Genomic DNA, 21,319 nt, shown 5'->3' on the forward strand with positions numbered 1-21,319 from the left:
GCAACTGACCCAAACTGGGAGACTGGTGAAGCAAGATCATTGTTTTTCTTTAAACTTTAAAAAAAATAACCCTAATTTAAAGAAAATGACCCTTCAGTTGCTCAGCTGTGGTAACGCATGATGTTTGCTTACCCTGCACAGTGATATGATTAGAAGCATAGGCTTGTCAGACAAGAGCCTGTTTCTGGTCCGATTGTGTATTGCTGTCTCTCAGTAATTAAATTGGAAGCTTTTATGGTGTGACTTTATTTGGAAATCTAGAACTTAAGGAAAATTGTAAACGTGCACAGCTTCTACAGTACTTGTTCTAAGTCCTACAACAACAACTTGTATTTATTTTGCGCCTTCAACGGAGCGAAACGTCCCAAGGCGCTTCACAGGAGTGTTATGAGGTGAAAAAAATTTGGCACCGAGCCGCATAAGAAGAAATTAAGGCAGGTGCCCAAAAGCTTCTGGCGATGGCCAAAATGCCAGCAGCGTTTTGCGTTCATTTCTCCAGTTCTATTTTTGAACACCCGAGAATTTTCTATGAGGTATTCAATTCTCTCACAGTGATGTAGTGGAAATTTTCTTCCCAAACTTAATGCGTGAGTTTTGGTCATTGTGATTTCAGCGGAATGGTGGGTTAGTTGGCTTTTAACTGACAGGCTGATAGGAGGTATGAAGCAATCATTCATTGAGACACTACTGCAGAATGCGCGAGGGCCATGTTAAAACAATTAATTGCACATGCCACACCTCGCACAGGCTGTTCAAATTCCACCTCTCGCTGTCCGACAGGTGCTGCAGGAGTACATAATTACTTGCATTCTAGTCCTTCCCTTGCTTCCGGCCCTACTGCACGGGGATCTGGAGGCACTTGCAAAGCCCTCCGGTACTCCGCCCTGAGGCACGAACACCTGTAGGTGCATGCTCACTGAATACAGCCCATTTGCACTATTAGCAGCTCCCCCGCCACCACCACGGACATGTACATGCATGATACCTCGAATCTGCCAATCTGAACAGGATATACCACACCACCTGGGCTGGCATCCTGCCATCGCACACTCTGTCAGCCCTGGCTCAGTGGGCAGCACACTCGCCTCTGAGTCTGAAGGTTGTGGATTCAAGTCCCGCTCCAGAGCGCGCAAATCTAGGCTGGCACTCCCAATGCAGTGCTGAGGGAGTGCCGCACTGTCGGAGGTGCTGTCTTTCGGATGGGACGTTAAACCGAGGCCCCGTATGTCCTCTCAAGTGGACATAAAAGATCCCGTGGCACTATTTAAAAAAAGAGGAGTTATCCCCGGAGTCCTGGCCAATATTTATCCCTCAATCTATCTCACAAAAAGAGGTGATCTGATCATTATCACATTGCTATTGATGGGGTTTGCTGTGTGCAAGTTGGCTGCTGCGTTTCCCACATTACAACAGTGACTACACTCCAAAAATACTTCAATGGCTGTAAAGCACTTTGGGACGTCCGTTGGTCATGCAAGACGCTATATAAATGCAAGTCTTTCTTTACCCACTGGGAATCTAGACTGCTTTGAGACAGTGGAAGGAACCCCCCCGCTAGTTGATGAGCCCCAAAAACTGACTGCTCTGTATGATTCCCTCCAAGATCATGGCCCTGTGCCAGCAAATGGTGGTGGCTCTGTATTTTACCCTCCCCTTGTGTACAGCTGCCTGTGATTGAACACATTGTTTAATTGCATAACTCTGCAAAGATATTTTTTGTGAATGAAAGGCAACATGGCTGAATCACTTCTCTGGACCTTGCTTTAAAAACAAGAGCCTTGTACCCTTTTATTTTATGAACAAATAGTCTGTATGCAGTTGAATTGCGTGACAGAGGCATCCTTTGGAATGTGTGTCGAGAGCGCCAGCTACCTTGAATTCTGAATGCAACAAATTAGTTTTGGTTTTTAATTCTAGAAAACCAGTTCTTGGCTTGTCCGGGCGGCACGCTATATATAAAGTGAACGCAACACTGCCAAAGCCTTTGGTTGGAAGCGATACAAAAGTAAAATTGGAAAAAGGACCAGAAATTGTCAAGTTCTCGCAGGAATAAGCACATTTGAAATGTTTACACAATTCTGAATGGGCTCAGCCCAGTTGGGATTTACATTGCCTGGCAGTGTTGCTGTTCTGAAAAGGGAAGGCCCAGTCGCCATTTTTTTTTTTAAAAGGCCACTGTTACTGTTCAAAACAGGCTGCGTGAGCCACAAAAATTTTAACTCGGGAGAGTCGTGCATTTGTACGTCAACTGTCCCAGGTAATCCTGAGCGATTCGGTGTTTTCTTGGTTTTGTTTCCTGCCTCATTTCTTATAAATCCAAGCCACTTAGAGGTATCTTGGTCAATCCGTGAAGTCTTCAGCCACTTGAATATTTAGCCAGTAGCAATATGGTTGAAGGAGAACGCATTGTTGATTCTGGAGATACTCCCGAGTGATTGGTTTTTCAGGGGCCGGCTGCTGAGGTATCACGTACCAGCCGGCACAATCTTGCGTATTGCTTCCAGGCTCCAACGGGCCACAAGCAATTTGCATTGGCTTCACAACAATATACTTGAGTCCATCACTTCTCACCTCACCCGTCATCTGGGCAAAGGGAGGCTTCTGGTGATTCATACTAGGCTGTTGAAGAGAAAGGTGTCACCAATGGGCTGGTTGCAGATGGTGGCTAATCTTCCTTGCAATATAAGGAGGTTCATTTTTGTGAAGAATTGGTCCTACTGCATTCTACAGTGTTTTCATTATGCTAGTTTGCCACCGGCAACATCCTCGCCTATCACTCTCCAGTGCAAATGAGACAAACTCCGCCCCTCTAATGGCACCCAAGGCCTGACTGTTGGCCCTTGAGCGTGCTCACAGGCAGACATTGCGATGGCCTCCGTCCGTACTGGGTCTCCAGTAAGCTTGGCCAATATTTATCCCTCGACCAACATCACAAACAGATTATCTAGCCATTACCTCATTGCTGTTTGTGGGAGCTTGCTGTGCGCAATTGGCTGCCGCATTTCCTACATTACAACAGTGACTGCACTTCAGAAGTACTTCATTGGCTGTAAAACGCTTTGGGATGTCCGGTAGTCCTGAAAGGCGCTGCATAGAAAAAAAAGACTTGCATTTATATTGCGCCCTTCACGACCACCGGGTGTCTAGAAACATAGAAACATAGAAAATAGGTGCAGGAGTAGGCCATTCGGCCCTTCTAGCCTGCACCGCCATTCAATGAGTTCATGGCTGAACATTCAACTTCAGTACTCCATTCCTGCTTTCTCGCCATACCCCTTGATCCCCCTAGTAGTAAGGACCTCATCTAACTCCTTTTTGAATATATTTAGTGAATTGGCCTCAACAACTTTCTGTGGTAGAGAATTCCACAGGTTCACCACACTCTGGGTGAAGAAGTTCCTCCGCATCTCAGTCCTAAATGGCTTACCCCTTATCCTTAGACTGTGACCTCTGGTTCTGGACTTCCCCAACATTGGGAACATTTTTGTTATGTTGATTGAGGGAATAAATATTGTCCAGGACACCGGGGATAACTTCCCTGCTCTTTGCAATACTGCCATGGGATCTTTTACGTCCACCTAAGAGGGCAGAATGGGCCTCGGTTTAATGTCCCATCCGAAAGACGGCACCTCTGACAGTGCGGCACTCCCTCAGCACTGCACTAGAGTGTCAGCCTAGATTTATGTGCTCAAGTCCCTTTTCTACATCTGCACTGCACGACGCATTTGCAGTTCTCAGTTTTCCACGAGAATGCCACTACAACAACAACTTGTATTTATATAGCGCCTGGAATGTAGTAAAAGGTCCCATGGCTCTTCACGAGTGTGACAAGACAACGACAAAAATTTGACACCGAGCCACGTAAGAAGAAATTACGGCAGATGACCAAAAGCATAAGCTCTAGCTGCAACATTAAAAACTCCAAACCTTATTTATTCCTTGGTCCGTTTTGATTCAGGAGATGTACATTTTCAAGCTCGTCTTTTTGTTTATTGCCGCAATGCAGTCCTTTCAGGTTCTGGATCAGTTGCTTGGCTGGAATGAGCTACTTGTCAAGATTTTGCCTACTGCCAAGTAAAAGTAGTTGGGATTTTTTTTTTAATATAGCTTTTGTTCCATTCAACAGTAGAGGTATTGTTTAACTAAGTGCCCATTATTACATGCGATCTCAATGTGGCAGGGTTGCATTGTGTAGTATGTGGCCAGTATCCATTTCTCCCAGCTTGCTATGTCAAAACTATATTCAGATCGAAACATCATCTTACACCATTGCTAGTTAGCACAGCCAGTTCTTTTTGCTGATTTTCAATATTCTGAAGTATAGTAATGTGTACATGAGAAGTCTATTGCAGCATCCTGTTTTAACTGTGCACTGTTCTGTTTCCCGATATGGATAGTCTGCCTTAATCAGCAGAGTGAGGTAAGAAATAATGGGCATTGCTCTTGAAACTGGCTCAGCAAACGTAAAAACACCCGAGGTCTGAAATCATCAGCTATACCAGTTCACCGACAAATAGTAGTTACAATTTGCATGCATTTGGTATTGTATTTTGCAGATGACCGATTCAGTGCCCCATTTTCTTTGTGCTGCAAATTATGTAAGTTTTCGGAGATGGAGATGAATGGCATTTTTGTAGGTGCAGTTGGACATACAGAATATGTGAGATACATAAGTGTCAGTCATGGCTCAGTGGCTAACACTCTCTTTCACCTCTGTTGTGGGTTCAAGTCCCACTCCAGAGACTTGAGCACAAAAATCTATGCTGACGCTCCCAGTGCAGTGCTGAGGGAGTGCCGCACTGTTGGAGGTGCCGTCTTTCAGATGAGATGTTAAACCGAGGCCCCGTCTGCTCTCTCGGGTGGATGTAAAAGATCCCGTGGCACTATTTCAAAGAAGAGCAGGGGAGTTATCCACGGTGTTCTGGCCAATATTTATCCCTCAATCAACATCACTAAATCAGATTATCTGGTTATTATCACATTGCTGTTTGTGGGAGCTTGCTGTGCGCAAATTGACTGCCGCGTTTCCCACATTGCAACAGTGACCACTCCAAAAGTACTTCATTGGCTGTAAAGTGCTGTGGGACATCCAGTGGTCATGAAAGGCGCTATATAAATGAAAGCCTTTCTACTTTTGAGTTCGTAGCACATCCAATTGATTTTGAAATTGGTGCTTCCGTAAAGGAGAACAACTTGGAGAATTCCAAAACCATTTTGGAAAAACCGATTTGAGATGCCAGTGTCACTGTACCAAATAGTTTACTGCAAGCAGGTGTTCCCCACTCGGCTGATGTTCATCTTGTCACGGGCTGGTTAGTAGTTACAGGACTGGTGTGACAGAAACCTTCAAAAATATGTTTGACTTTTTCTCAAGGGAAAGCATCCGTGCCAACTACTGTTGCGTGTTAAGTAGCCCTGTTTCTTGGCAACCCATAGTTTACAAAATTGTGTGTTTTAGGCTTAAATAAACAGTAGCAGTTTCCTCATTCTTCTTGTTTTGTTGCTGTATAATTGGTATGTGCTGAGTCTGAGTTACTCGTTCAGAATTTCTCAAGTGGCGTGCAAACTGACTTTGACAGAAAGCATCAACTCACCTGACTGACGGCCACATTTTTCTTTTATTTAAATACATGTATGCATCGGGATCCACCTGATTGTTTCGGTCCCTCAAGGCTTAATTCTCTTAAGTGAGTGCTATATTCTCTATTGTTTCTTTTGTAAATACCAGAACTGTTGAAAAGTATAAGTTGCCATGGCAAAGTGTATGCAAAGAGAAGGAAAATACATGATATTGTGGTGGGGGGGGGGTTAAAGGGTGCATTAGTGCTATTGAAGTTAATAGGATCTGACTGGTGGCTGTTGCATCAAAGGATGTTCCCTAACAAGTCCTTTTTTAAAAGCACTTCTCGGGTATTCATGATTATTGGTTATAAGTCTTGTTGAAATCCATAAGCTCCAGCCTCATAATCATCATCATAGACAGTCCCTCAGAATCGAGGAAGACTTGCTTTCACTCCCAAAGTGAGATCTCTGGTGGCTGAATAGTCCAATACGCGAGTCACAGACCCGGTGGGACAGACATTCAACGAGGGAAGGGGTGGGTGGGGCTGGCTTGCCGCGCGCTCCTTCCGCAGTCTGCGCTTGATCTCTTCACGCTCTTTGCGTTGAGACTTGAAGAACTCAACGACCTCCCGGATGCACTTTCTTCACCTAGGGCAGTCTTCGGCCAGGATCTCCCAGGTGTCAGTGGTGATGTCGCACTTTACCAGGGAGGCTTTGCGAGTGTCCTTGTAACGCTTCTGCTGTCCACCTTTGGCTCGTTTACCATGACGGAGCTCCGCATAAAGCATTTGCTTAGGGAGTCTTGTGTCTTGCATGCGAACTATGTGGCTTGCCCAGCGAAGCTGATAAAGTGTGGTCAGTGCTTCAATACTGGGGATGTTAGCCTGGGCGAGGACACTGATGTTGGTGCGCCTGTCCTCCTAGGGGATCCACAGGATCTTGCAGAGACATAGTTGGTGATATATTTCCAGCAACTTGAGGTGCTCTCTCTACATCGTCCATGCCTCAGATCCATACAGGAGGGCGGGTATTACTACAGCTCTGTCGACCATGAGCTTGGCGGTAGATTTGAGGGCCAGGTCTTCAAAAACACTTTTCCTCAGACGGCCGAAGGCTGCACTTCCAACTGAGTGGCTAAGCCAAACAGACCAGCAAGGTTTAAATCTTGGTCAGTCGTGACTTAGCTGGCCCCGGGTGAGGCAGTAATTGCAGCCAGTGCCTCCGTTTGTGGTGGTGGGGGGCAGAGTTGCCACTCATGAGCTACCCTTTCCAGAAGTCTGCATGTATTCTGTTGGTTTTGGACAGGATTGTGATCGCTGTGGTGCCTCCTCTCCCAGTTGAATAGCTTGCCGTCGCCCATTGTTTCGATTCGCCGGTGAAACGCTGTTATCCGGGTCAAGTACTGGCAGAGCAGCCTACGCCTGTGGAACTGTACCTCCACAAGGAGTCGACAGGTTCAGGGGAACGGCAGGGACCTGGCAGAAAATCAAAGGTGGGGAGGATGGATTTCAAAGAAAAAAAATTCCAACTCGTATAGTAAGATTTTTGCACTCCATCGCAAGAGTAATTTAAGCATTTAAAATGCTTGTAAACTTTACTGCAAATATTTGAATAGACTACATAAAGCTGCTACAAGCATGCGTGTCACTTGCAACTTGGCACATCTATATAATTACCTTCCTGACTCTGTGCTATCTTTCATTTGGCAAGAAGATCAAGATGATCTGGGTTATGGAGTTTCACACTCGAACACTTGCTGGCAGCCAATGCTGATTGTGTTCATCAGGCCAGGCACCAATGCCATTTTTATCCTCCCTCACAAAAACAGGCTTCCGCAAAAGTGAAAGAAAGAAAGACTTGCATTTATATAGTGCATTTCACAACCACCGGATGTCCCAAGCACTTTACAGCCAATAAAGTACTTTTTGAAGTGTAGTCATTGTTGTAATGTAGGAAATGTGGCAGCCAATTTGCACACAGCAAGCTCCCACAAACAGCAATGAGATAATGACCAGTTCATCTGCTCTAGTGATGTTGGTTGAGGGATAAATATTGGCCAGGGCACCGGGGAGAATTTCCCCTGTTCTCCTTCGAAATAGTGCAATGGGATCTTTTACATCCACCTAATAGAGCAGTCGGGGCCTCGGTTTAACATCTCATCTGAAAGACGGCACCTCCGACAATGCAGCACTCCCTCAGCACTGCACTGGAATGTCGGCCTAGATTTTTGTGCTCAAGTCTCTGGAGTGGGACTTGAATTCACAACCTTCTGAAGATGTTTATGGAGGACAGTCAAACGACATGGCCTGTGAGTCTGGAATTTGAACCCAGCCCCTGGTCATATTGTTTGAGTTACCAAACAGTCAGGAATGTAATGTATCACTGTCCTTTTGGAATCGGTGACTTTTTTTGTCCAGATTTTAGCTGTTTTGTGGAAACTACTCTTCTTTCTCAGATGCGCACACTAGGAAATATATGATCACCACCTCTCCCATAGTGTAAAAATTGGAGTGATTGGTTTGGAAAATTCAGCATTTTTTAAATGCACTCTCCTTTAATATTTTAGCACAGTGAATTCCCGAACAAAGCTGTGCGTCACTGTGCAACGCAGTTAGAAACGCACCATCACTTTTCACCCATTGCGACGGTCTGACACAACCAATAAACTTTAACGTTGAATCTTGGGCTTCAAAAAGTGGTGCTGACGCACTGCAAGTAATTATGGGGGCTGTGGTTTCCATGGCTGACCACTCCTGTGCAGCAGTTGCAATGAGTAATGAATTCCAACAATGTGCTGCTTTTTAAAGCAAATTCCTCTAATTCTCCTTGGAAATGATTATCTCCCCTTGAGTCAATCCATGAAGTCACCCTCCCAGGCCTGCAGCGCCCGCTGGGGACCTGCTTCTGTGCCAGCTGTTCCAACGCTCGACAAGAACAGCCCTGTGATCGAGTCATTCTTCTGTCTTTTGTGGAGTAGCTCTTAGTCTCTCTCTGCTTGGCAACTCCTCCTGGCTGCAGAATGGTGGTCTCTTCACGGTGAGGATCAAGCAGACAGAAATCCATGTCCTGCCTGTCTGCAGCATTGCACCAGCTCTTTCCTCTATTTCTTCAACGTTAAAGAAAGGAAAGACTTGCATTTATATAGCGCCTTTTATGACAGTGCTTTACAGCCAATGAAGTACTTTTGAAGTTCAGTCACTGTTGTATTGTCGGCAACGCGGCAGCCAACTTGCGCAAAGCAAGCTGCCACAAACAGCAATGTGATAATGACCAGGTAATTTTTTTTTAGCGATGTTGATTGAGGGATAAATATTGGCCTGGACACTGGATAACTCCCCTGCTCTTTTTCGAAATAGTGCCGCGGGATCTTTTGCATTCACCTGAGAGAGCAGACGGGACCTTGGTTTAACAGCACCTCCGACAGTGCAGCACTCACTCATCACTGCACTGGAGTGTCAGCCTAGATTTTTGTGCTCAAGTCTCTGGAGAATTTGCCGTTAGATATAAGGCTTTTCTTCCCCATCTCCCCCTTGCACAGGAAAGCTTCTATTTCTACAAATGCGAACTAAAGGCACTCATCCCAAGCTCGATTTATGGTATTGCAAAGTATATAAAAGGCAGAGTTCTGTAATAAGCTGAACCATTTTCTCACTCCTCAATATTTTCAGATACATACTCAGTTTGTGTTACATTTGGCTTTAATTTAAATTGCCAGGATTCCCCAGTGACTCACTCAGTTCTACAATTACATAACCACCTTTTTCTGCATTCCTAAAGAATATGCTTGGTTTTCATTGCAAGCAGCTGTTCATGGAGCATCTATAGATTCAGGTGATGCACTTAAAGCTGTTTGGAGTCCAGTATTTGTGTTCATCAGAGTCATTGTAAGTCGAATTGCTGTGAAAATCATTATTCTGGCCAATCAGTGTAGATTTGTTACCTCTGACTCGCTCCTGCAAAATATATGTTAAACTGGTTCTTAAGTTATCATCTTCAAGTCAATCCTAACTCTATGGCCAAGAGCACAGATCGTTAGATTGTACGTTTGTATTCAGCAACCAGGAGCTATCCGACAGCTTCTTGATGCACTTTTACTTTCTCTCACGTGGAAGTGGTTGCTCTCTATTGACCACCTCCCCAGATGACACATCTGAGTAGGAATAAACTATACTGGGCATTCACTGCATGCGAACACTCTTGGACAGAACAAACATTGGCTGGCTGCCTTCCATTAACCGAGTTTTGGACAGCCCATCAGTTTTAGGCTTGACCATGTCGTGTTAATTTTGCGTATCCTAAAGTAAAATTAAAAGAACGAACTTGCATTTATATAGTGCCTTTCACGACATAAGGACGTCCCAAAGCGCTTTGCAGCCAATGAAGTACTTTTGAAGTGTAGCCACTGTTGTAATGTAGGGAAATGCAGCAGCCAATTCACGCACAGCAAGCTCCCACAAACAGCAATGTGATCATGACCAGATAATCTGTTTTTCAGTGATGTTGACTGAGGGATAAATATTGGCTAATGGGTGGTTCAGCAACCAACATACTTACAGTAGTTAGGGCCATTTCCACCTCTGCAAATCTGTGTAGGAGTGCTATGGTGCAGTGTCACTGGGTTTATCACGTGCTGCTCTATCCCCACTGAAGTGAACACCCACGTTATAAATTATTTACAAAATACTCAACCGTTTCAGTGTTGACATATCTCAGCTGGAGATATAAGTGATACTTGCTCGAGACACATGTGAAACATTTTTCATATGTCATGGCCCAGATAATAACCCACTTGCCATTTAAAAAAAAAATTCCCAATAGCAGTGTGAAGACTGGTTAACCGATTATTTTGAACTGAATGCCACAAGTATGACTAGGCTTCGAGAGGATGTGCATACTTGTGCCTATCAGTTCAAAATAATCTGCTAACCAGTTAATGTGGACTCTGCCATTTGCTGTATTTACCTCCATGCTTCAGCACCCTCGAGCTCCTTTTTAATTACGAAGGCGAGCATTCCTCTGGTACTGTACGGAATTAATTGTTAAAAATTAATTCTCTGTGGGTGTTACTGGCAACTGGCCAGCGACATCACGAGTTGCCAAAAACAGATTGTCTGGTCATTATCACATTGCCGTTTGTGGGAACTTGCTGTGCGCGAATTGCTAAGCCATTTCAGAGCGCAGTTAAGAGTCAACCACATTGGCATGGGACTAGAGCCACATGTAGGACAGACCGGGTAAGGAGGGCAGATTTCCTACCCTAAAGGATATTGGTGAGACAGTTGGGTTTTTATGACAATCCGACAGCTTCATGGTCACTTTTGCTGATGTTGTAAATTAAATTCAAATTCCCAAACTGCTGCAGTGGGATTTGAACTCGCGCGCGCTCTCTACCTTCAGGACAGGCGGGGCGATGATTGTGGGGTTGGTGGGGGGGGGGGGGGTGGAAATGAAGTGCGTTGTAGCGTAGCTCCTGAATGCTTCAAACATTTTACCATTACGTTGTCTTTGCTTGCCTTGCAGATTCAGGATTGGTTGTCCCAAGTATTTCTTACGACTTGCACAAGAAGTTGCTGGCAGCGGCAGAAAGGCATGGCCTGTCGTTGGAGCGCAGACTGGAAATGACTGGAGTGTGTGCTAGCCAAATGACGCTAACGCTGCTTGGGGGACCCAACAGGTACCTCTTGTGTTAATGTTTGTCTTTCTGTTTTTAAAAAAAAAACCTTTTCCTTTTTATAATCTGGTGAGATTCTCTGAGATTTTTATGCTCGGGGTGTGGGGGGGTGAATGGAGCATTTTTTCTACTATTGACTTGAACATCACATAAGAAATAGGAGGAGGTCATTCGAGCCTGCTCCGCCATTCAATGAGATCATGGCTGATCTACCTGAACTTCACTTTCCTGCACTCTCCCCGTAATCCCTTGATTCCCTTAATATCCAAAAATCTATCGACCGCTGTCTTGAATATACTCAACGACTGAGCCTCCACGGCCCTCTGGGGTAGAGAATGCCAAAAGATTCGCCACCCTCTGAGTGAAGAAATTTCTCCTCATCTCCGTCCTAAATTGCCGACCCCTTAAGGGTTTCCAGTGTCAGCTTCAAACTTCCATTCTTGTGGCATGCTTACGTGACGTGAATAATTTATCAGTGGTGGATTATCTTCTGCTGTGAGCTTGTGCCTATTAGGCACTGGTTTGAATAGTGCACTTAAGTCACTGTGGTATCCAAAGTATTAGTCCTTTAAAAGAGCAGGAAAGCTGAAGATGGGCTACTTTCAGTTCAAAGTAATTTCCCCCACCTTCTCCATACCAGTTATTTAAATGAACTTTTATTCAATCATGGTATTTCCTTTCCACGGAAGCCCTCCTTCAATATTCCCATTCCCTCCCCCCTTGCATCTAGTGACAATATGGGGCATCTTCATTCATTCAGATGGAAGTTAGCGCTTCAGACTGGTTTGTTCTAGTTTGAAACTTTAACTTTTTCCAGCTTATGTAACTGTGGTTTAACATGTCGTGTAGCTTGAAGCCACAACTTTGTGTGCAGGTGAACGGAGTGGGTTGAAGGGGCGGTACAGACGCGAAACGGCTGGTCCCCCTCACGTCGGGGAAAGAACAAAAGTCGCAGTCACGTATTCTGAAGGAAAAGTGAGGCTCACGATAGGCAGAGGCTCAACCCATCACGAGGATAACGGGATCCGTGGTTGCCGCTGGCGACGTGAGACTTGCTCGTCTCACTTGCACGTCGACAAATGCAACATAAAAACAGCCTCCGTTTAACCCTCATTGGATCTGTCCCAAGCACATACCAGGTTTATCTTACTCCAGTCGCACTCGTATCTCGGGGAGAGAGCAGGCTGCATGAGCGCTGTATTTTAGGAGCCAGTTGCACCCACTGCGTCACTCAACCCAACCAAAGAGGCCCAAGTCTCGGCTGCCAGCATTGATACCGATGGCGCAATTTAATTCTGATCTCTCGTGCAGAGCATCAGCAACTCTTAATTTCTTCAAATTCCAATGTGATTCGATGTCTGTTGGAGCTCGCACTGAGGAAATGGTTTCATATGGTGCAGGAAATTTTAACGGGCAATTTCCTCCTTGGGTGTGGAACTCAAACAGATCAGAATTCAAAGATTTGAGAGTTGTTCCAGCCCTGTTTGTGACTATCTTGTGGGGGGAGGGGAAATAACCTTTTTTTTGCTCTTCCTTCATGCTTTTTCACTCGGTGTACATTATTACACAGTGTGCCCCTCTTTCGACTCAGTAATGGTTGCATCTTGTATCGGGACTGTGCACATTCTTCAAACATTTCTCAAAGGTTTAAACATTAAGAATCTAAAGATACAATCTTTTATTCATCAGTGAAGTTCAAAATTGGTGTTCTCAATTTTTCGTTCTTCCATTTAAAAAAAAAGCAACTCTTGCCTGTGTGATGGTTGAGGCTGCTGCTTTTCACAGGAAAAGTGGGCAGATGGTAGACTCCAAGCTCTCAAAATCCCAGAATCCCATGCAACAGAGGTGACGTTTGACCTATTCAGTCAACCAGGTGCCCTGGGCATGATCATAGTTTGAAGCAATCCAGTAGTATATTAGGATTCAGATTATAGAGTAGCTGAGACCATTTTACCCCACACCCTCCACTTTCTGAACATAAGAACATAAGAATTAGGAACAGGAGTAGGCCATCTAGCCCCTCGAGCCTGCCCCGCCATTCAATAAGATCATGGCTGATCTGGTCGTGGACTCAGCTCCACTTACCCGCCCTCTCCCCGTAACCCTTAAATCTATCTATCTTTGACTTGAAAACATTCAATGAGCTAGCCTCAACTGCTTCCTTGGGCAGAGAATTCCACAGATTCACAACCCTCTGGGAGAAGAAATTTTTTCTCAACTCGGTTTTAAATTGGCTCCTCCGTATTTTGAGGCTGTGCCCCCTAGTTCTAGTCTCCCCCACCAATGGAAACAACCTCTCTGCCTCTATCTTGTCTATCCCTTTCATGATTTTAAATGTTTCTATAAGATCACCCCTCATCCTTCTGAACTCCAAGGAGTAAAGACTCAGTCTACTCAATCTATCATCATAAGGTAACCCCCTCATTTCTCGAATCAGCCTAGTGAATTGTCTCTGTACCCTTTCCAAAGCTAGTATATCCTTCCTTAAGTAAGGTGATCAAAACTGCACGCAGTACTCCAGGTGCGGCCTCACCAATACCTTATACAGTTGCAGCAGAACCTCCCTTTTGTACACCATCCCTTTCGCAATGAAGGCCAATATTCCATTTGCCTTCCTGATTACCTGCTGCACCTGCAAACTAACCTTTTGGGATTCATGCACAAGGACCCCCAGGTCCCTCTGCACCACAGCATGTTGCAATTTCTCCCCATTCAAATAATATTCCCTTTTACTGTTTTTTTTCCCCAAGGTGGATGACCTCACACTTTCCGACATTGTATTCCATCTGCTAAACCTTAGCCCATTCGCTTAACCTATCCAAATCTCCTTGCAGTCTCTGAGTCCTCTACACAACCCGCTTTCCCACTAATCTTAGTATCATCTGCAAATTTTATTGCACTACACTCTGTCCCCTCTTCTAGGTCATCTATGTATATTGTAAACAGTTGTGGTCCCAGCACTGATCCCTGTGGCACACCACTAACCACTGATTTCCAACCGGAAAAGGACCCATTTATCCCAACTCTCTGCTTTCTGTTCGCCAGCCAATTCTCTATCCATGCTAATACATTTCCTCTGACTCCGCGTACCTTTATCTTCTGTAGTAACCTTTTGTGCGGCACCTTATCGAATGCCTTTTGGAAATCTAAATACACCACATCCATCGGTACACCTCTATCCACCATGCTCGTTATATCCTCAAAGAATTCCAGTAAGTTAGTTAAACATGATTTCCCTTTCATGAATCCATGCTGCGTCTGCTTGATTGCACTATTCCTATCCAGATGTCCCGCTATTTCTTCCTTAATGATAGTTTCAAGCATTTTCCCCACTACAGATGTTAAACTAACCGGCTCTAGTTACCTGCCTTTTGCCTGCCCCCTTTTTTTAAACAGAGGCGTTACATTAGCTGCTCTCCAATCCGCTGGTACCTCCCCAGAGTCCATAGAATTTTGGTAAGTCCAGAGAATGAAGGAACTAATTCCAGCAGGGGTATGGTTCCATGGCTCCCAGTGACCCTCGGAAAAACCTCCCTTCAAAAAGAATTATGAGGATCCTAGGTAGAGTGGATAGGAAGGACCTATTTCCCTTAACAGAGAGGGGATAGATTTAAAGTAATTGGTTGGAGGTTTAGAGGGGATTTGAAGGGACATTTCTTCACCCAGAGGGTGGTGGGGGTCTGGAACTCACTGCCTGAAAGGGTGGAGAGGCAGAAACCCTCACCACATTTAAAAAGTACTTGGATGTGCACTTGAAGTGCCGTAACCCACAGGGCTACGGACCAAGAGCTGGAAAGTGGAATTCGGCTGGAGAGCTCTTTGTCAGCCGGCATGGAGACGATGGACCGAAATGGCCTCCTTTTATGCTGTAAATTTCTATGATTTCTCTGAGCATACATGTTGTGGAGGGGGTGGCGGGCTACGTCACAGCCAAGCCCGCTCCTGAAACCTGCCAATATTCCCACACGGTTTCCCACAGGGGTCACTGAATATCAGTCAGGAGTGTGCACAATTTCTGATTTCTCCCTAACGCAGTGACATTGTGACCAGTTGTAGTGTCACTACTTCAAACCGACTGTGGGATTGAACCCAGGACTTCCTTAGTCTGTCTGAGTTGGCGCTGCACTGGGGAATGCTATGTGCAGCCATCTTTAATACCATTTTTTTTCCTCAAAAGCATTTTGTCAACATCACGTACGTCTATTTAAAATAAAATTCCAATTACACTGACACTTAAAATACCCATTCCACTACATTGGCACCTAAAACCCTACTGCGGAACGCAGTTGGTTTCACACACGGCGAGTGGGCAGGGTACTGCAGGGTTGCCATTCTTGTTGAGCCATACTGCAGCATGAATTGTCAATTGAGAGGAGAAATTATGAAGAAAATTGGGAGTAGCACATAGTACAATCAATCATTTTCTTCCTAAAATGATTTGTTTCATTGCAGTTGTTGGGTGGTTGCAGTCTGTCGCACAACACTTTCCATGTTGCAACGTGAGCCTCAGAGCGATATCGCTTAAAGATTAATTCAGGATGATTTTTCTTTGTTCAAGGTTAAACCCCAAGAACGTTCACCAGCGCCCGACCGTTGCATTGCTATGTGGGCCACATGTGAAGGGAGCTCAGGGAATTGGCTGTGGTCGCCACCTTGCCAACCACGAGGTTCAGATTATCCTGTTCCTGCCCAACTTTGTGAAGATGCTGGAGTGCATCACCACAGAGCTCCAACTGTTCAGCAAGACCGACGGCAAGCAAGTCGCCAGTGTCAAAGGTGTGTGATTATCCAGCCTGCCGGTATCTCATTACTTTGCCCCTTGACTTGACTATTCCAACCCACTCCTGGCTGGCCTCCCACATTCTACCCTACGTAAACCAGAGGTGATCCAAAACTTGGCTTTCCCGTGTCCTAACTCGCACCAAGTCCCACCTACCCATCGCCCCTGTGCTCGCTGACCTACATTGGCTTCCGGTTAAGCCACGCCTCAATCATACTTGTTTGCAAATCCCTCCATGGCCTCGCCCCCTCCCTATCTCTAATCTCCTCCAGTCCCACAACTCTTTTCTTTCCCCCCCCCCCCCCCCACCCAACTCCCCCGAAATATCTGCTCTCTAATTCTGCCCTCTTGAGCATCCCTGATTATAATCGCTCCACCATCGGTGGCCGTGCCTTCTGTTGCCTAGGGCCCAAGCTCTGGAACTCCCTGCCTAAGCCTCTCCACTTCTCTACCTCTCTTTCCTCCTTCAAGACGCTCCTTAAAACCTACTTCTTTGACCAAGCTTTTGGTCACCTGCCTAATTTCTACTTATGCAGCTTGGTGTCAATTTTTTAAAAATCTCTTAATACTCCTGTGAAGCGCCCTGGGATGCTATATAAATACAAGTTGTTTGTCTACCGCAGGTCATTTGGAACTTGTGTGGGTGTAAGTGTACTGAACTTCAGCCAGGTCTGGCTTTTGAGAATTCTTTTACCAAATAACTTGGTAACAAATACAAGTGCTTAACAGATCTCCGCAGTGTGGGATTGCATCTATTTCTACCAGAACTGAGCTGGGAACACATTCACTTTCTAAACATGCAATCAATTCCATTGCTAATTTACTATTCATTTTGATTATAAATTTTAGGTTCGTGATTTGCATCGGCAGATTAAACAAACAATGGAGAAAAGCACAAGATAAACATAAATACATCCAAGTAATTGTTGGAGGGGAAAGGAGTGTCTGCTTGGCGCCGACAGTAGCACCCTCGCCTCCGTGAGTCAGATGGTGGTTGCTTCAAGCCCCACTCCATGAGCACGTAATCTAGGCTGAAAACCCAGTGCAGTACTGAGGCAGTGCTGCATTGTTGGAGGTGCCACTCCTAGTATGGGACATTAAAATAAGGCCAGTTCTGGCGGTTTAGGTGACTCTATTGAAAGAAGACCAGTGAGTTATCCTGGTGTTGTGGCCAATATTCCTCCCTCGATCATCACAACCAAAAACAGATTAACTGGCCGTTGGTCTGATTTGTAAAATCTTCGGTGTCCAAAATGGCTGCTATGTTTCCCATTCAAGTAATCTCTGCTTCATCCCCTTACACCCTCGCCTCAATGCTAATTTTTCCCAGTTCTGATGACAGGTCAACGACCGGAAATGCCAACTCTGTTTCCCTCTGCATACATGCTGCTCGACATGCTGAGTACTTCCAGCATTTTCTGTTTTTATGTCCAATTTCCTGCATCCACATAATCTTGCTTCTGCTAAAATCTTCCCATTTCCCTACTTTTCCCTCTTCTCCTCCGCTCCCCTTCTAATTGTTTTCCCATTGCGAGCCATTTGCCAGACCAACTTTTCTGAGGGGAGACGGTGGACTGGACTGCTTCCATACTTTGCGGTTGGTGTACTATTTTCAGTGGTTCTTGTTTATTATACCTGGCATCTTGCAAGAAAGCAAGTGAAGGCAAATGTTCTGTGAGCTTAATTGTTTTGCATTGTAGTTGCCCTTTACAGTCTGTACAAGCCAACAGAAGGAATATTATGTCTGTTAATCACTGTACTGTTTAAACAATGGCAACGTTTATCTAGAAGATTGTTATTGGCTGCTAAATCTCTGACTATGTTATAATGGTCCATCTTGGATTACACCGAAACTTCCAAGTGGTTTTGTCCAGACCCACCAAAACTGGTTTCAGTATTGCTTCTCTAACTTTTAAAAAACATAGTCACGACTTTATACATGCTGATTTACTTTTTGAGGGCCCTTATACTGCTGTTTAGTTCCTTATAATTCTCTCATTCCTATACATAATCAAAATACACAGGTTGCTCTTCAAACTAACACTCTCTTTCCCCTCCCTCACCCTCCCGCCTCTCCTCAAAACACGGACTCTTAGAAAAGATAGAAAATAGGTGCAGGAGTAGGCCCTTCGAGCCTGCACCACCATTCAATATGATCATGGCTGATCATTCATCTCAGTACCCTTTTCCTGCTTTCTCTCCATACCCTTTGATCCCTTTAGCCGTAAGGGCCATATCTAACTCCCTCTTGAATATATCCAGTGAACTGGCATCAACTGCAGTAGAGAATTCCACAGGTTAACAAGTCTCTTGAGTGAAGAAGTTTCTCCTCATCTCGGTCCTAAATGGCTTACCCCTTATCCTTAGACTGTGACCCCAACATCGGAAACATTTTTCCTGCATCTAACCTGTCCATTCCCGTCAGAATTTTACATGTTTCTATGAGATCCCCTCTCATTCTTCTAAACTCCAGTGAATAAAGGCCCAGTTGATCCAGTCTCTCCTCATATGTCAGTCCTGCCATCCCGGGAATCAGTCTGGTGAACCTTCGCTGCACTCCCTCAATAGCAAGAATGTCCTTCCTCAGATTAGGAGACCAAAACTGAACACAATATTCCAGATGAGGCCTCACCAAGGCCCTGTACAACTGCAGAACGACATCCCTGCTCCTATACTTAAATCCCCTAGCTATGAAGGCCAACATTCCATTTGCCGCCTTCACCGCCTGCTGTACCTGCATGCCAACTTTCAATGACTGATGTACCATGACACCCAGGTCTCGTTGCACCTCCCCTTTTCCTAATCTGCACTTACTGCAGAACACGTCCATGGGCACGAGCAGCCCTCCAGTGGCTGCTCTTCATGTGTGAGTACATCATCGTCAGCATCATCATCGGTAGTCCCTCGAAATCGAGGAAGACTTGCTTCCACTCCAAAAGTGAGTTATCAGGTGACTGAACAGTCCAATTCGTGAATTACAGTCTCTGTCGCAGGTGGGACAGACAGTCGTTGAGGAAAGGGTGGGTGGGACTGGTTTGCCGCACGCTGTTTGCGCTTGGTTTCTGCATGCTCTCGGCGATGAGACTCGAGGTGCTCGGCGCCCTCCTGGATGCGCTTCCTCCACTTCGGGCGGTCTTTGGCCAGTGACTCCCAGGTGTCGGGGATGTTGCACTTTATCAGGGAGGCTTTAAGGGTGTTCTTGAAACGTTTCCTCTGCCCACCTGAGGTTCGCTTGCCGTGTAGGAGTTCCGAGTAGAGCGCTTGCTGTGGGAGTCTTGTGTCGGGCATGCAGACAATGTGGCCTGCCCAGCGGAGCTGGTCGAGTGTGGTCGGTGCTTCTATGCTGGGGGTGTTCGCCTGGTCGAGAACACTGACGGTGCGTCTGTACTCCCAGGGGATTTGCAGGATTGAGCGGAGGAATCGATATTGGTATTTCTCCAGCGATTTGAGGTGTCTACTGTACATGGTCCATGTCTCTGAGCCATACAGGAGTTAACAACACCATCATCATCATCATAGACAGTCCCTCGGAATCGAGGAAGACTTGCTTCCATTCTTAAAATTAGTCCTTAGGTGGCTGAACAGTCCAATACGAGAGCCACAGTCCCTGTCACAGGTGGGACAGATAGTCGTTGAGGGAAAGGTTGGGTGGGTCAGATTTGTCGCACGCTCTTTCCGCTGCCTGCGCTTGGTTTCTGCATGCTCTCGGCGATGAGACTCGAGGTGCTCAGCGCCCTCCCGGATGCACGTTCAGATCGTGAGTGTGTGCATGCTGTTTAAACCTGATCTGTTTTTTTTAAACAATATTAATACACGTATTTTCCAGCAAAAGTCACTGAACAGTGATCAAGAGTAGGAATTGGAGATGAACCTATTTTAACCCTCTTCCCAGTCCAGAGACACAATCCCTTGAAGATCTTTGTGCTATCTGATCAGGTGCTCGGCCTTTCACAGTGGGTAGCACCCTCACCTCTGAGTTAGAAGGTTGTGGGTTCAAGTCCCACACCAGGGACTTGAGTCCAAAAATCCAGGCTGACACTCCCAGTGCAATACTGAGGGAGTGCTGCACTGTCGGAGGTGCCGGCTTTCTGATGAGACGTCTGCTCTCTCAGCTGGATGTAAAAGATTCCTATTTCGAAGAAGAGCAGGGGATTATCCCCGGTGTCCTGGCCAATATTTATCCCTCAATCAACATAACAAAAAAACAGATTATCTCATCATTATCTCATTGCTGTTTGTGGGAATTTGCTGTGTGCACATTGGCTGCCATGTTTCCTACATTACAGCAGTGACTACACTCCAAAGAATACTCCATTGACTGTGAAGAGCTTTGGGGCGACCGGTGGTTGTGAAAGGCGCTATATAAATGCAAGTCTTTCTTTCTTTCTCCTTTGTCAGTCAGACCTTGTTCTAGTCTGTACGATTGGTTCTATTCTTCCACCCCGCCCCCATCATAAACAGCAGTTGTGATTTAAGCATGGACTTTCCATTAGACATTTGGTATTTTTGTGCAGTTTGTTTTATTCGTCTTGGAGGTCCTTTACAAACATTCTTTACGTTTCAGAAAAGGGTTAACGTTTCGGTAATTTTAAATTTTCAGAAGTCATTAATAACATCATGTCCCTGGTTCCTTCAAGAATTGCTCCTGCGGTTTAAGTTCTTATAGGAAATTGCACTGAAAAGAATGCAACAATGGCCAAGTCATGTTCAAGCACAGATTAAGGGAAAAGAGAATGTGTTGACTCTTGGCAAACACAGCTTCTTCCAAATTCAGCCTTAAAACTGCTCACTACTGGGACTCTCAAACTCCAGTCCTCTCACTAAAATCTCAAAGGCGTAGCAGCCCTCAATCAGTTGCTAATAGGAGACATTAATCTTGTCTTTGGCACAGTTTGCTGCCCACCTGTTGCAGATGCTTACAGCTTGGCACCAATTGAGATTCTATTTCTGATTGACACCAGTATACCGCAAGGGTTGGAGACCGTTCATACAAATAGAAAGAGCAATTGTTTGGTGATCTCCATCTGGGGGAATTTTAGGAAGTGCTCCTTCAGTGTCCTGCCGTTTCAAGTCTCTTGGCAGTCTGCTTGTGTGTGAGTGTCTCCAGAGAAAGACCGACAGAGAAACGTCACAGCAGGCCAAGCCCAAATGGCCGCCCTTTCAGTGGGAGCAGAGACGCTCAGTGTGAGGGATTTGCCTCTGCCGGTCTGTCGGGGTCAGTACCTCACTCTCATTTACTTGTTCAGGTGTCGGGGGGACCGATTGTAGAGCTTGAAACTGCATCAGTCCTCGTCGCCAGTTAATCC

At 45.5% G+C, this 21,319-nt stretch overlaps 1 protein-coding gene across 5 annotated transcripts in view; it reads left to right on the top strand.

Annotated features, from left to right (window-relative positions):
• edc3 (enhancer of mRNA decapping 3 homolog (S. cerevisiae)) overlaps window positions 1–21,319 on the top strand; it is a 115,433-nt gene that overhangs the window by 85,214 nt on the left and 8,900 nt on the right. For all 5 annotated transcript variants that reach the window (XM_070865058.1, XM_070865062.1, XM_070865060.1 and 2 more), the window contains 2 exons: window positions 11,083–11,236; window positions 15,792–16,009. In XM_070865058.1, the coding sequence (XP_070721159.1) occupies window positions 11,083–11,236; window positions 15,792–16,009 (372 nt within the window). The remainder of the gene's footprint in view (window positions 1–11,082; window positions 11,237–15,791; window positions 16,010–21,319) is intronic.

Source organism: Pristiophorus japonicus, chromosome 21 (genome assembly GCF_044704955.1).
Source record: "Pristiophorus japonicus isolate sPriJap1 chromosome 21, sPriJap1.hap1, whole genome shotgun sequence".
Classification (NCBI taxonomy): Eukaryota; Metazoa; Chordata; class Chondrichthyes; family Pristiophoridae; genus Pristiophorus; species Pristiophorus japonicus.